Here is a 16,329-nt window from a genome sequence, read left to right on the forward strand (position 1 = left end):
TGTGGCCCGTTTGGACCATTTATACTATATTGATGCCTTTAAATTTGGATTCACACCACAGACCACTTTTTTTTCGCAAGATCACCATTTTTTTTTTCACTTTTTACGTTTTTTTTTCTCAAAATATCGGAATTTTTTTCGATTACTTCCGGTTTTTGGATCATTGTCGGGATAGCTTTAACAAGTTGTATGGTTACCTTACCTTCTGTACAAGAAGTTTCAGAATAATCCATTCAGCTGTTTTCCAAAGAAAGAAAATTATAAGATCATTTTCAGCAATTTTAGGATTTTTCAACTTTTTTCCAAGATTGAGGTTCTTTTTGGACCACTTATATTATTTCAATGCTTTTATTTTTGGACTTACGCCATAGTCCACCGATAGGACTCTGAGTAAAAAAAGTTTAAGAAAAAACTTAATTTTCGTTTTCGAGAAAATGGCGTCTCAAAATGCTCCAAAACGGAAAATACTAGATTTTCGGTGTACCATAATTTGTTTTCTAGCCATCTAAATCGTATCATTCAGATGTCATATGATAATCCATTAATGGGGCTATCCAGCGACACTTTAGTTCTTCTGGTCCGCTAAGATTTGATGCAGAAATCAAGTTTTTCGCACGAGCGCTAATTGTTTTAAACCTTTTTCTTCATTTTTTGAATACGTCCGGTATGGAGATTATTGTCGGGATAGTTTTAATAACCAATTTGGGCAATTAGATAGCCACAGGGCTCTGTAATGATATATTACATTATCTGATCAGATAAAATGGCCCTGAGAAATCCTGATAAAAGCGTCTGAATAGGGTCCAAAAAGGAAAATAGATTTTCAGTGTTTCATTATATATTGCCTAACCCGCGAATTTTTACCATTTAGATTTCATACGATTGTCCATTGTTCGGGCTCTCCAATGACACTTTAGTTGTTTTGATTCGGTGAAATCTTACATAGTAATAACTTTTTTCGCAAGATCACCATTTTTTTCACTTTTTATGGGTTTTTTTTTCTCAAAATATCGGATATTTTTTCGAGTACTTCCGGTTTTTGGATCATTGTCGGGATAGTTTTAACAAGTTGTTTGGTTACCTAACCTTCTGTACAAGAAGTTTCAGAAAAATCCTTTTAGCTGTTCTCCAAAGAAAGAAAAATAGAAGAGCATTTTCAGTAATTTAAGGATTTTTCAACTTTTTTTCAAGATTGAGGCTCTTTTTGGACCACTTATATTATTTCAATGCTTTTATTTTTGGACTCTCGCCATAGTCCACCGATAGGACTCTAAGTAAAAGAAGTTTAAGAAAAATCGTAGTTTTCGTTCTCGAGAAAATGGCGTCTCAAAATGCTCCAAAACGGAAAACACTAGATTTTTGGTGTACCATTATTTATTTTCTAGCAATCTAAATCGTATCATTCAGATGTCATATGATAGTCCATTCATGTGGCTATCCAACGATACTTTAGTTCTTTTGGTCTGCTAACAGCTGATGGAGAAATCAAGTTTTTCGCAAGTGCGCTATTTTTTTAAACCTTTATTCTTCATTTTTTGCATTCTTCCGGTATGGAGATTATTGTCGGGATAGTTTTAATAACCGGATTGGCTTATCAAATAGCCACAGGGCTATGTAATGATATATTACATTGTCTGATCAGATAAAATGCCCTATGTTAAATAGTGCCAAAAATGCAAAAATGTCAATATATCGAAAATTAAATTTAAATATTTTAATACATATTATACATCGTTAGAATCGTAATTACGTCAGCTATCTGAATATGTAACTTTTTTGTAAAAAATTTTTTAAATAATAAAGTAATAGAGCATTTTCCAAAATTTCACGATTTTTCAACTTTTTTCGATTTTCAGTACGTTATGTTACCTATTCCAGAAATTTTAATGTCTTATTGGAAGAATTCATGCACAAGACTACCAGAGGGACTCTCGATAGGGAAAGTTTAAAAAAAATCCTTGGAGCAGTTTTCGAGATACAGGCGTCCAAAAACGCTCCAAATCAGAAAATACCTGATTTTCAGAATGTCATATTTTGCTGCCCTCTCATAGGATCCGCGTGAAATGGGTATCATATGACAGTCGAATCCCCGGGCCACCCAACTATACCTTAATTTCTTTAATCCTTTGATATCGGGTGAAGAAATCATGTTTTTCCCAAAAGCACCCATTTTTTGCGTTTTCTTCAAAATATCGGACATTTTTTCGACCACTTCCCGTTTAAGGATTCTTGTCGAAATAGTTTTATCAGTTTGTTTTGGACTATAACTTCATGTTCCATAAGTTTCAGAAACGTCAATTCGACCGTAAAACGAAACTCGGGCACACAAAATGGGCAGAAAATTCGAAAAATAAAGTGTGATAACTCTGAATGAAAGTTATATTCCTGGAATCGGATTGCCTTCAGGTATCCAAAAATGTAGGTCAAATTTGAAAATTTTGAAAAATTACAAAAATTGTCTCCTAAACAACGTATTTTCAAATTTCGAACGACAAAAGCCATAGATGAATGTTCGAAATTGAAAAATGTTAGATAGCCATTGTCTCGGAAAAGATTCAGGGTTTTGTCTGAAAGCCTAATAATAATTTTAGTTAAAACAATAGTCTTTCAAAGTCTGAAAGCCTAATAATAATAATTTTAGTAAAAACAAAGTCTGAAAGCCTAATAACTAGAACTGCGATGCAGTAATGACGGGTTTCACCAGTGCCACATTACCCTTGAACATGTCACTTCTGGTACCAATAAAACCATTAAACAGGTTTCCACATGAGCATTTCACACATCAAATAAAATGGACGCCGAATCAACCAAATCCAGCAATATCAATTCATTTTATACATGGGTTACATGTAAGTAATCCTGACAAAATTACAGTAATTCCGGTGATAATGAAAATGTTCAATTAGTTTTATGAAACCAGAAATGGCAGTTCACATGGTGAAAATTTTTATAAATTGAATAATTATTGCTACTTTTATAGACCAAAAACCTTGAAAAGTGACTTGTAGAAAATCGTTTATTTCTCTGCAACTGTACTAGTTAGAAACCATTTTTTGGTATCTGTATAATCGTATGGTTTCAATCTATTTTTTGATTGGAATCAAATATCATAATTTTAAGAATATTAAAAATCAGACTCATTTGAATAAAATATCTGTTTTGAAGGCTATAAATACAATTTTTGCCAAAATGACGTTACTTCCGGTGACAGTAAAAGTGTTAAATTACTTGTATGAAATCATAAATGGCATTAGGTATCACATACTGAAAGTTTTATGAAAATCGAATAATAATTGACACTTTTATGGACCAAAAACCTTGAAAAGTTACCTGTTGAAAATCATCTGTTTCTCCAAAACTGAAAAAGTTAGAAACCATTTTGTGATATCTATATGATCGTATGGGTTCATTCTATTAGTTGATTGGAATCAAATATCAAAATTTTAAACAAATAACAAATACGACTCATTTGAATAAATTATTGGTTTTTATGGCTCTAAATACAGCTTTTGCCCAAATTACGTCATTTCCGGTGACATTGAAAATGTTAAATTGGCTTGACCTAGTTAATATTGACATTACGCATCAAATGGTGTCACTTTTATGGAAATCCAATAATAATTGACTCTTTTACAGACAAACTAGCGTAAAAAGTCACTCATGCAAAATTGCCCATTTCTCGGAAACTGCTCATATTACAAACTAATTTTCAGATACATTCTCTTCGTATGGATTGTTGCTACGAGTTTATGAAAGTTACGAAGAAATATTTAAAAATATTAAGACGCTGAATGGGTTGTAAATAGCTTAATTTTACACCTTTTTTCACCTTTTAATCGAAATAGCCCGAAAACGAAATCGAAATTAAAAAAACTGAGTCTGATGTTTTGTGCGCCTTTGCATTGCGCATCGATTTGGTAATAACAAATTTTGAAAAAATAATATTTGCTTTCAAAAAGTGGTACCGAACTGTCAAAATTATAGTTTTTGTTTAAATTATGCCACTTCCGGTGTCGACAGGAAACTTTATCGGTAACAAAAAAAATGACATTTTGGAAAACGGAGCATATGAACTTTGTTTCAAACAAATCGAACGGTCATTAATGAATCTAGGAGCGTAAAACTGAATTAGCCAATAGCGGCCAAGGAAAATTATTTAGACAAAAATTGTTGACATTTTCGCTCAAATCAGACGACCCTTTAGCCCTGGATAAAATATCATCAAAAAATATTCATTAATAAAAAAGTTTTTTGTAAAAATTTAAATTTTCAAAATTTGGCGCCTAATATCTTCGAAGATTCATCGAAAATCAACAATCTAAAGAACCGTAGCTATGCTGCCTATGTCAAAATGTATCAAATCTTAAAATCTGGCAATTATTGTAAATGTTACGACAAAATTTCAAAAATTAACCACTAAGGTGATTTCGGACATTTTGCATTGTCACAGAACGTTCAAAATAGCTTTAATCTCTAAGTCACACCCACTTTCCTAGTGAAACCCTAACTAGATCTGCTACTGTCCCATGCAGATATGAAAGCTTTCATATTCATCGCCACGTGTCATGGATTATATCATATAGTGAGAAACATTTGCACAGGGGCAAAAAAATAATTTGAAAACAAAAGGGAAATAACTGAACCTTACCGTTCCCAAAGTTTCAGAAAAATGGATCAAGCCGTTCAAAATCGGGACGGGTGAGAAAACGAAATGAAAATGGCGGGAAAGAAATAAAAAAAGGCAGGAAAATATCGAAAAATGAAATGAGATAACATTGAACGGAACTAATATTTTTTGAAACAGATTGACCTCAGCTGTTTGAATATTTAGGTTAAATTTGTACATTTTGAAAATTAAAGACATAAATTGTCCTGTAAACAACTTTATCGGCACGTAAAATGTCTAAGGCGAAATTCAAAATTTTGAAATTTTCAAATACCCAAAATTTGACCCTGATCCCGGCTATCCTGGAATGTATTAATTTCAGAAATAGAAAATGCATTGAACATACTACGGCCTATTGTGTTTATTTTGACGTCCGTTAATGTGGATTTTTCACTGTTTTCCATATTCAATTCAGAATGGCGACCATCAGTTGACCGAAATCAAAATTCTGCTCTGAAAGTTTTTTAGGCATCCTTCAAGGATTCAGAAAATATAACTCCCGTGTCTGTAAGTAAAATATCAAAAAAGCCTTAGGAATATTTCACATTTCAAGATGGTGGCACTTCCGTATTGAGCTATAAACTCCATTTTTTGTGTACGAATCAGTAGTGTCGTAGCTAGTAACGAAAAAATAATTCAAGATGATCTGACCTATATTTCGTCAATTTTTTTGAAAACTTTGATCCTTAATTTCTCCAAGGGGAGATAAGTTAGAAAGTTTCTAATGACATCTTTTAATTCGCATCGGTATGATCTACTTACATTCGAAATTTCATGAAAATCGTACAACTATTAAAGAAATTGTCAAATTGGTCTTAACTTCCGGAACGAAAATCTGAAATTGCAGGTGAAAATGACTTTCGTTAAGGTACTCAAAGAAAAAAGAATTAGTAAATAAGGTCAATAAACAACAACGTTACGACTATGCATTGTTAGTTTTTTCATTCGTAAAATTTGGTGATTTCGAATTCGTACAACGTTTTGAATATTTAAACAATACTCACCACCCATTTTTTTTGGGGGGGGGGGGGTAGGTCAAAGTTTCAGAAACATCCTATGGTCAGATTCTTAGAAATCCTATTTGCAGAAAACACACACAAAAAAAAATAATAATAATCTTAACAGAAACAATAAGCTTTCATATGAAATATGTAAGCTTAATGATAATAATAATAATAAAATTTTATGGAAAATCTGATGTAATGTTCTTGTAAATAGTATTTTATTCCTAAATTAGCTATATTGTGCAATATATATAAGATTCAGAATAATTTGAAATTACAACAGGGGTTAATAATAATAATAATATTATTAGTTCTTACCCTAGAATTGTTTCTTATTGAATTAGCCAGAGACGCTTGATTATGGTCTGTAATAAAACATAGGATATTATATAAAACTGTATGGAAAATATGTATAAATAATAAATGTATATCCAATAAACTAATCAACTATATTAACTTGACTTAAATTATGAATTTTCTTAAAAACCATCATGGCTGCAACTTTAAACTAAAACCATTTACACAATATAATATTTATAAACGAATATAAGCTACGTTCCCCGAAAATTATTTATCGGGTGGTTATTTCCAATAAAAGTATGGCAATTTTGGTATATATGGAAAGTAGAAATATCCAATCTTACTAGAAAAATACTGGATTCCCAGAAAAACACTCATGAAGCGTATACAGGACAAAAATGTACGGGTTTCCCTCTTCGACAGCCCAACGATTAAGAGTGTTTGCACGCGTGACATCGAAGGTTGCACGCGGAGATTGAGCGTTTGATGTATATGTTGATAAACTTTGTGAAGAGTTAGACGTAAAACACTTTTTGAGATAAAAAAAAACACGGAAAAAGACGTGGGCAGTGGATAATCCGACAATTTAATTAGGCTTCGATATTTGTAATAAATAGTCAGCGATAAAGGCAACATCGTCTTGTGTATGCAATGAATTCTCCTCCAACTTCCCACCTGTTGTGACACGTGACACAAACATGTCCTCTTTTGATCGATTTTTTATAGCCGGGTATTCCCTGACAATTGCAATGTTTTGAGAAGAATTTGAAGCAAAATTATGATAAATTAATTAGTTTGAATATTCATAATAACACAACTTTATGGATTTACTACTTCTTGGTTTATTACATGCAACGTTCCAATACTCTTACAGGTATATTTATCAAGCAATGATCAATTAGGAGATAACCTTACATTTATAGTACATCGGTATTGATTGCAGAATTATAATTTAGTCTAGTTGGTGGCTTCAGTCCCCAATTTAATCTGTTACATTTAAGGGAGATAGTGAAGTCATATTCAAAGGGAAATGATTGTTGTTATAAGTCTTAATTAATGTTATGTTTTGATTGTTATATTGTTATTACTCATGGATGTACTATAAACGTAAGGTTATTATTCATTATTGATCATTGCTTGATAAAGATACCTGTAAGAGTAATGAAACTTGCATGTAAGCTAAGAAGTAGTAATCCATAAAGTTGTGTTATAATGAACTTCTAATGTCATTCAAAGAACTTAGTTTGAATATGTTTTTAGTCCAAATATATCATCAAATCACCCAGTTTGTACCCTAGAATGTATCTTTAAACTGTAAATAAGAAATCTGTGGACAATGATATTACCAATAGTACACAAAATAATAATAATAGTAATAATCAAAATATTTATGCTTGAAACTTAATTATACTAAAGGTGGATGAAGAAACCAATTCAACTCTACAAGATTCTGTCTAAAAAGTGACCAAAGTGATAAAACCTTCAGAGATAATACAACATTAAGTGCAGAGTAAAACTAACTGACTATTTATATAAACAATGTATTTCCATATTTAAAGAATATTGAAGTCAAGCAATATATATTTTTAGACCTATGTACCTCACGTAAGATAAGAAAACAATGTAAGTTTTACTTACAGAGATGAGTAGCCATAGTGATCTAATAATAAAATATTAATATACATGTTTTCCTTGCAAGTAAGTACCCAGGTGTAGGCGTTCGCTCAATGTGTCCCAATGCGTCCCTTCACACACCAATAATCTTCTTTCCCCACAAAACAATGACAATTCATTGGAGACGATTAACTGAAAATAAAATATAAAACATACTGTTCATTATTAGGTCACTTACTAATACCAGAATAAGTACACATTTTCTATACATCCTGATCATTAATTTTCATCACCTTTGACCTGAGTTGACAGTAAGATTCCAAAGTATCAGCTTGCAGATACAATGTTAGTATTCAAATATGCACTAAATAATCCAAATTTAAGGAAACAAGACAACATATCATCCTTAGATTATCACCTAATAATAGCATATAGAAATAGCAAAAACTCTTAGATTATTAGCTAATAATAGCATATAGAAATAGCAAAAACTCTTAGATTATTAGCTAATAAAAGCATATAGAAATAGCAAAAACTCTTAGATTATTAGCTAATAATAGCATATAGAAATAATGTATAGAAATAGCAAAAACTCTTAGATTATCACCTAATAATAGCATATAGAAATAGCAAAAACTCTTAGATTATCACCTAATAATAGCATATAGAAATAGCAAAAACTCTTAGATTATTAGCTAATAATAGCATATAGAAATAGCAAAAACTCTTAGATTATTAGCTAATAAAAGCATATAGAAATAGCAAAAACTCTTAGATTATTAGCTAATAATAGCATATAGAAATAACGTATAGAAATAGCAAAAACTCTTAGATTATCACCTAATAATAGCATATAGAAATAGCAAAAACTCTTAGATTATTAGCTAATAATAGCATATAGAAATAGCAAAAACTCTTAGATTATTAGCTAATAAAAGCATATAGAAATAGCAAAAACTCTTAGATTATTAGCTAATAATAGCATATAGAAATAATGTATAGAAATAGCAAAAACTCTTAGATTATCACCTAATAATAGCATATAGAAATAGCAAAAACTCTTAGATTATCACCTAATAATAGCATATAGAAATAGCAAAAACTCTTAGATTATTAGCTAATAATAGCATATAGAAATAATGTATAGAAATAGCAAAAACTCTTAGATTATCACCTAATAATAGCATATAGAAATAGCAAAAACTCTTAGATTATTAGCTAATAATAGCATATAGAAATAGCAAAAACTCTTAGATTATCACCTAATAATAGCATATAGAAATAGCAAAAACTCTTAGATTATTAGCTAATAATAGCATATAGAAATAACGTATAGAAATAGCAAAAACTTTTCATAGAAAATATGCCAGAAATAATTAATATAAAGATCCCAGGCAATCGGTGCACTAAAGACATAACAGCATCTTGAAATACATATAAAACAATTATAATGTACATATCAAGTTGTCTATTTAAAAGAGACCTGCATGATAGAAATAAAAACAAGCTGTCATCAGTAATTTAAAGTGCACAAGGTCAATCTACTGAATTCCATCATATATTAGAGGATGGTGACATACCAGTAAATGATATGCGTTTAGAGTATAGGGAGCCATCGAAGGCACAAAGCACTGCGCCTATAGTATGTAGGCGTACCAAGAAAAGCTTGAAAATTTTATACACCCACATTTTCCTGTGGATAAAAACAAAGTCATAGGTATTACAAAAACCCTCTTAAAAACTTACTTCTGCTCAGAACACAACTACACAAATAAAATTTGAACAAGAGAAGTCATAGTAACCAGTGGTGTTGTATAATGTTAATATAACGCCATAACTTTGATGACATAATTTATTATAAAGAATAAACTAAATATAGTGGGCTTTAAAACTAATACCTGTAGTATTAGGATTTGCATGATGACATTTTATGTGCAGACTATATAAGCTCCCATGATCAAAGTAGGTGGTTTTAAAGAGTAAGATTTTACTGCAGATCCTACCGAAACATTTAGAGGATCAAATAGAAATATCACAGACATATAAACAACTGAGAACTGTTTTCAGTTAAACCCATTGCTTGCATGACATTTCAAACAATCTTTCAGTATGGTAAAGGTTTTCACACAGCAAATCCTATATAATGCAATAAAATTGATTGTCATCAGTTTTCAAAAAAATCTTTAGAGTTGAGTATCGTTCTATAACCTTACACATGTCATTATCTAGCCAGAAAGTAGTTTTATTCAAGTTGACATAAAGTTCTTGTTATGTTATGATTCTTATTGATTTTATTGTTATTTTTTTGTGAACACTAGGGGTGGTAACTTGGTTTTATGGGAGGGGGGGGGGGAACGGGAAATCATCCGCCCCCATCCCTCCTTAAATCTGTGCCTGCTAGTGCATGTTTCACATGAATTTGTTGTTTATATTTTGCAATGTCTGTTTAGTTTGTTTATCTTGTAGGTTTTGTGTTGTGTGTAGTGCAGTCCTCCTGTACTTACTATTGTATACATTTATAATGGTTTTCTTTCTTCCCTGTGAATAGGTATCTCATGCTGCTATATAAGTTGCTGTAGCCCCCTCCCCACCATCTATCCACCATGTCTTGTGAACACTATAGTCTGGTGGCATTTATGAGACCAAGTTTTTCTAGACCAGTTTTTTACGTAGATTCCAAATCTGGGTGGTGATCAGGCATTTGAGAGGGCGTTTTTGAGATATAGGGGGTCAAATGTCTACAATGAGGGGGGGGGAGATGTCATTATGTTGACGTAATATATTAATAAAACATAAATTTCTAAGACTGCCCATCTATAAATAAGTGTTTATGATGCCCCTGGACAACTGTTTTGAATTGTGGGGTGGGGATAGCAGGTGTGTGTGTGGGGGGGGGGGGCATTATGTTGACATAATATATTAATAAAACATAAAAGCATGTACCGTAGGCCGAGATATTCTCGACACTTTCAATACTAATCTTGATTGGATCAAAAAATATCAAGATTAGTATTAAAAGTGTCGAGAATATCCTAGAACTGACAACTAACCACGATGACACCAAAATATCTTACCTACTCCTCTTCGCATTGCAAATTAATGGAGGTGCTGAAACAAATTGTATTCTGCGTTCTTGCTCGGGCGAAATAGACATCCCAATCATTCTCTTCGCAAACGATGATCCAAATATACAAATTTTGATCGATAATGAGACGGGCAAAGGTAGAAAATATCGCGAAAGACGACTTACATCACTAGATGACGCTAGAAAAAAGATTTTCTGGGTGAAAAAATAACAGACCTGTCTTTATTACCATCTTGCAGTATACGCGGTCTTTTGCTGCATGGCTGGAATGAAGATTTACAATGTGAATTGGTTTCTGAAGCATATCCAAAGGATATGCGAGCTGTTGGCCAGCAACCAAGAAAATATTTATCTCGCTCATATGATTTAATGTATATTGGATTTACATTTCCAGATCTCTTGAAAAGTACCATTATAATTTAATATTTTGAATGAAAACGCTAACGAGATACCACTTTAAGCTCAATTATGAACGAAATGATTTCTGTCCACAAAAATACATGTTGCCATCACCCGCACCGCCCCCCCCCCCCCCACGACGGGCAATCACCCCGGCATCCACCCCCATACAATAGGAATCTTATAAACATATTTAGAGATGTTTCATCAAGCTCTTAGAAAATCATCATTTAAATCAACGTGAACTCATTTCCCCGCCAGTTTTATCCCCACCCAACCCCTCCATATGCGCAAACCTGCTACACCCGCCCCACCTCCCCATAAATCAAAACAGTTGTCCAGGGGCATCATAAACACTTATTTATAGATGGGCAGTCCTAGAAATTTATGTTTTATTAATATATTATGTCAACATAATGACATACCTCCCCCCCCCCCCATTGTAGACATTTGACCCCTATATCTCGAAAACACCCCCTCAAATGCCTGATCACCACCCAGATTCGGAATCTATGCAAAAATCTGGTCTAGAAAAACTTGGTTTCATAAATTCCCCTCCTTCAGCCACCGGACTACTACATTTATCATTGAATCTTTTAAACTTTTATAGATTGTGGTTTACGTGTGCACGTTAAATGATAAGGTCTGTCATTGAGTCAAGTGGTGTGGTACGTGACAAGGAGTAGGGTCGTCTGTCTAACCTTGTAGGCATAAGGTCTGTCATTGAGTCAAGTGGTGTGGTACGTGACAAGGAGTAGGGTCGTCTGTCTAACCTCTGGCTTACTCTCTTTACAAGCGATTTATTGAAATAAAATTGCACCATATGTTAGTCCGGGAATGATGTGTCGAGTGGATGTTAAATCCCATTTCTCTCTCTCTCTTTAAAATTTGATATACTTAATATATAATGTCTGATGTCTATTGTAGATATCTAGATTTATTAATCATAGTGTTAAAAGTTAACATACCTTTTGGTCATTGTCAATTGGTACGTTAGTCAACAGTTGTGAATGTGAATGCAATTGAGTTATTAATGGATTTATTTCAAATCTGGTATGAAACATCGAAGTTATTAACCCTTAACCGGTCGACGTCATTTTGATGTCATGACGTCAAGTGGTCAGGCTAAATAAATATTTTGTATGCCTATTTCAATCGACTCATGACACCAATAAAAAAGTTGAAGGGGATAAGTTGATCTATAATTTGCAAATCATTCTAAGACCTTTTCATCAGAAATATTTTCTTCAGAATCGGTGTCATCGATATAATCCGAGTCGGAATCATTCATAAGTATTTCAACCACTTTGAGCGTCTTTAACATTCCCGACATCGTTAAATTACATTTTTCGTCAAAAATTGTTGAACAAAGACATGTTTTTCATAATGCCCTTGACAAGACAAGTTCCTGTCTGACACGCATGTGTGGCCATATCAATTAAATACAAAACTAAATACTAGAATGCGGCTTATCAAAAAGGTTCTTGCTGTGGTCGACTTTAGTCGACCGTGACCACTTAGCTGTATAACTTGTGGTGACTATAGTCAACAATGACCGGTTAAGGGTTAAGGGACTTACCCTTAAGCAAACTTTTGTTCTCGAGTTACAGATCCCCTGCCCCCCGCCCCCTCCATCCAACTTTTTTCGTAATCCCAGTGAACAGATATTTAATCTTGGGAACAACAATATACAGATCTCCAGAATTTGATATTGGCAAGTAAACTAGACTAACTATTTGTGATCATGTTGTTGTTCATTGTCTTGTAGTTAATTTACTTCCTTAATATGATTTACTTTTCAAATTTGCATGGATGAGATAATTATACCAAAGCAGCATTGTTTGCATTACTGATTTGATTCTTTTATTTCAGGAAGTCCTTTTTGGTGCCTTTTGGATATTGTCCCAATAAAAAATGAGAAACGACAAGTTGTATTATTTCTGGTCTCACATAAAGACATTACAAGAGATAAAGTGAATTTATTGGATAATAGTGTTACAGATATAAATGGTGAGTGTCCACGTGGTGAGTATCAGTCTAGAGGTACATCAAATTATTCAACATTATTCAACATTTATTGCTTCATGTATTTCTAGTAATTTTCCTTTGCTTTCGATATATTATTGATGTTGTCTACAATTTTATCATTGTCATTTGTTTTTAGGAATTTTTTTAAAATCGTTAACTTGATTGCGTTGATCTTTATTTTCTAAATGCTGTTTTTTGGGGTTTTTTTGTAATCTTTCGCGGATTCGGATATCTCTTATGTCTGAATTAAACCCTGGTTGTACACCCACATTGAAATGTGGTCGTATATTGTTGTCGCCCCCGTTAGGGTTATACGATATTGCAAAAAGGGACGATATCGATATTGGCATTTTTTCCAACGATATAGTTAAATATCGCGATATTTAATAATATGTCACTTTGCTATTAAATAAATTAAATATAAATGCATTAAAGCTGACTACAGTGTGAGTAAGACTTGTGGGTAAGAATTGCTTTATTCATACACTTTAAACTTTGCTTTTTTTATAATATAGATTTATTAAAATGAACAAAACACCATCCTTTTTGGATATAAATTTAATATACAACCCCTAATGTTTAAAAAGCGTCTGCTTGTGACCTTGTGTAAGAAAATTCTCAAATATCACCTGCAGCGGAAGTAAATTAAATGCGGTCTTCAAGTTTTGTATTGTAAGTTCAAACAGTTTAACAAATACTAAATGATCCGGACTATCTTCCATTCAAGCATTCGAGTGGCTGCGATATTCCTGGCCTAACAGTGACAGTTATCTATTTATAGATCGTTTTATTTTTGCTTTCAGAAATTAAGTTTTGTAGAGTTTTCTAAAAATATTTGTTTTTTAAAAATATGACAACCTATTTATAGCCTGGTTATTTGCCGCGGTAGTGGGAAATTTCAGGTGTTTAGTAGGCCTAAGCTTTACATGTAGTAACAACTGACAATTTATCGTCGACTAAAAACAAAGTAGAAGTAACACATACACGATGCAGTGAAAAACGGCTGCGGACACTGCGCAAGTGTTTTCAACATTTAACGATTCTCAAAACATTAGTTTTATTATAGTTTATTGCCGTCGGCTAATTTCCACTGCTGTACGTATATAATGTATTTATTATCTATTTTTATGATAATTTTTTTTCGATATTTTAAGTTTTTGGCGATATTCGATAAACCACTATATCGATGATTTTTGGCCATATGATATCGTAGTTGGTCTGAAAATACAATATCGCGATAAATGTCTATATCGAGAATATCGTACAGCCCTAGCTCCCGTCTGTTCGATAGTTACTGCCAGAGTTATGGCCCTTGATCTCTTCAAAACAATTTCTGGACGCTATAGAGGCTAAAGTTAATATCCGATTGACTTAAAAATTATACACAGTGTTTAAGGTCATGAGATGAAGAAGCCTATTGATTTTCAGCTATTTCCAATAATTACTGCCAGAGTTATGGCTCTTGATCACTTCAAAAAATCTTGTGGACCGCTCTAGAGGCCGAAGTTAATATCTGATTGACTTTAAATTTATACACAGTATTTAAGGTCATGAGACTTCCGATAATTACTGGCAAATATGGCCCTTGATCACTTTGAAAAATCTTGTGAAGCTCTAGAGGCTAAAGTTATCAGATTGATACGCAAAGTTTAAGGTCTTGAGACGAACAAGTATATTGATTTTCAATTAATTTTTATAACTTGAACAGCTAAATTCATGATATTAAATGTTTCGTATACTAAATGTTAGCACGGGCCAAACAAATTCTAATGGTTTTCTGATAATTACTTAAACATACATTATGCAAGAGCTAAATCTGCCTATTGCAGGTCTTTCTTTAGGCCTGAAATGTTATCTAATTTATTAATTAGACATTAATTAACCTATCCAGACCATAATCAAATCTAGATGGCATCACTAGCCTGTGATATTTAGTGGATTGTGAGCCGATTTACTGCATAACTTTCCTTCACGATTTAACGATTAAATGGATAATCGAGACTATGCTGTTTATCGTACTGACTTTAGTAATGATGATCAAGGCTAGCAGGGAATTTCAACCGCTTATTTCTCGGATCATAGAGGATCAATTTGAATGAAATTTTCAACAAATTGCCTTCACATTATGTAGTTTTTAACTATTATAGTGAGAACTGCCCTCTCGTTATCTAATCTCCCATAATGTATCTTTAATGAGTTGTTACTCTTGATCAGATTTTAGTGTATTATAAATGTTTTATTACCAAAAAAAGTAAAAATATGCAACAACTCTTGTTGACTGCTCTGACTATTTAGCTGCTGTGGGCGTATGTTTCATTGCCTGGCAACCTATCTTTTGGAATTGTATTGCCTTTATGTTCACTTATTTTACCATAAAATAAAGGGGGGTTGGATGGCCGAATGGTTAGCGCATGTGCACTGTATCATAAGGGGTTTCATTGAGTCAACTGGCAGGGTTTCGATTCCCCAGTTGTACATGTCAAGGAGTAGAGTCACCTGTCCCATCTCGTGGGTTTTCTCCTGGTCTTCCGGTTTCCTCCCACTGCTAAAGACCCCTACACGCAAGCAAATTATTTAAATAAAATTGAATGATATGTTAGTCCCAAAATGACCTAGTTTGTGTCAAGTGGATGTTAAACCCCGTCTCTCTCTCTCTCTCTCTGTCTCTCTCTGTCGATAAAATAAATGTGCTTAAATATTCCAGTTTGATTTTCGTGTCAATGTTTTGTATAAATCTATTGAGCTCATTAAAATTACCATTCTTGTATGAAAATATTTCTCGCGTGAAGACCTAATGCTGTTTGTGGATTTTAATATCTATTTGCTTTATAATGTAAGATATATGAATGAACATCAAGAGTTTAGGTAAAAACAACATTGATGTCCCTGGAGGCTAGAATAGATCAGCTTTTTCTGTCAAGCATGTAAACCAAATTTCAGCAAAATCGAAAGAGGTACGGTTTAACTCATTGGGTGATAATTGACATGGAATGACCCAAAACACAAATTTTGAAAAAATCGAAAAATATTGAAATGGCATGGAACAAGAATGGTTTTAACGTATGCTGGAGACATTTAGTACAAACTATAGTTACACAAAGTTTCAGACTTTTAGGTGTTCATCTACCGAGTTCTATTGGCTCAAAAATATGAGGCAATTTTCGAAAATTTGTGTCTAAAACCACATTCAAGGCCAATTTACTGGGAATCTAGTGAAGACTGGTATGTAGTAC

At 32.8% G+C, this 16,329-nt stretch overlaps 1 protein-coding gene across 1 annotated transcript in view; it reads left to right on the plus strand.

The window, feature by feature from the left end:
* LOC126832520 (potassium voltage-gated channel subfamily H member 8) overlaps nucleotides 1-16,329 on the plus strand; it is a 109,726-nt gene that overhangs the window by 57,539 nt on the left and 35,858 nt on the right. Inside the window, exon 3 of the mRNA XM_050563332.2 lies at nucleotides 12,941-13,078. Coding sequence (XP_050419289.1) covers nucleotides 12,941-13,078 — 138 coding nt within the window. The remainder of the gene's footprint in view (nucleotides 1-12,940; nucleotides 13,079-16,329) is intronic.

Source organism: Patella vulgata, chromosome 9, assembly GCF_932274485.2.
Source record: "Patella vulgata chromosome 9, xgPatVulg1.2, whole genome shotgun sequence".
Classification (NCBI taxonomy): Eukaryota; Metazoa; Mollusca; class Gastropoda; family Patellidae; genus Patella; species Patella vulgata.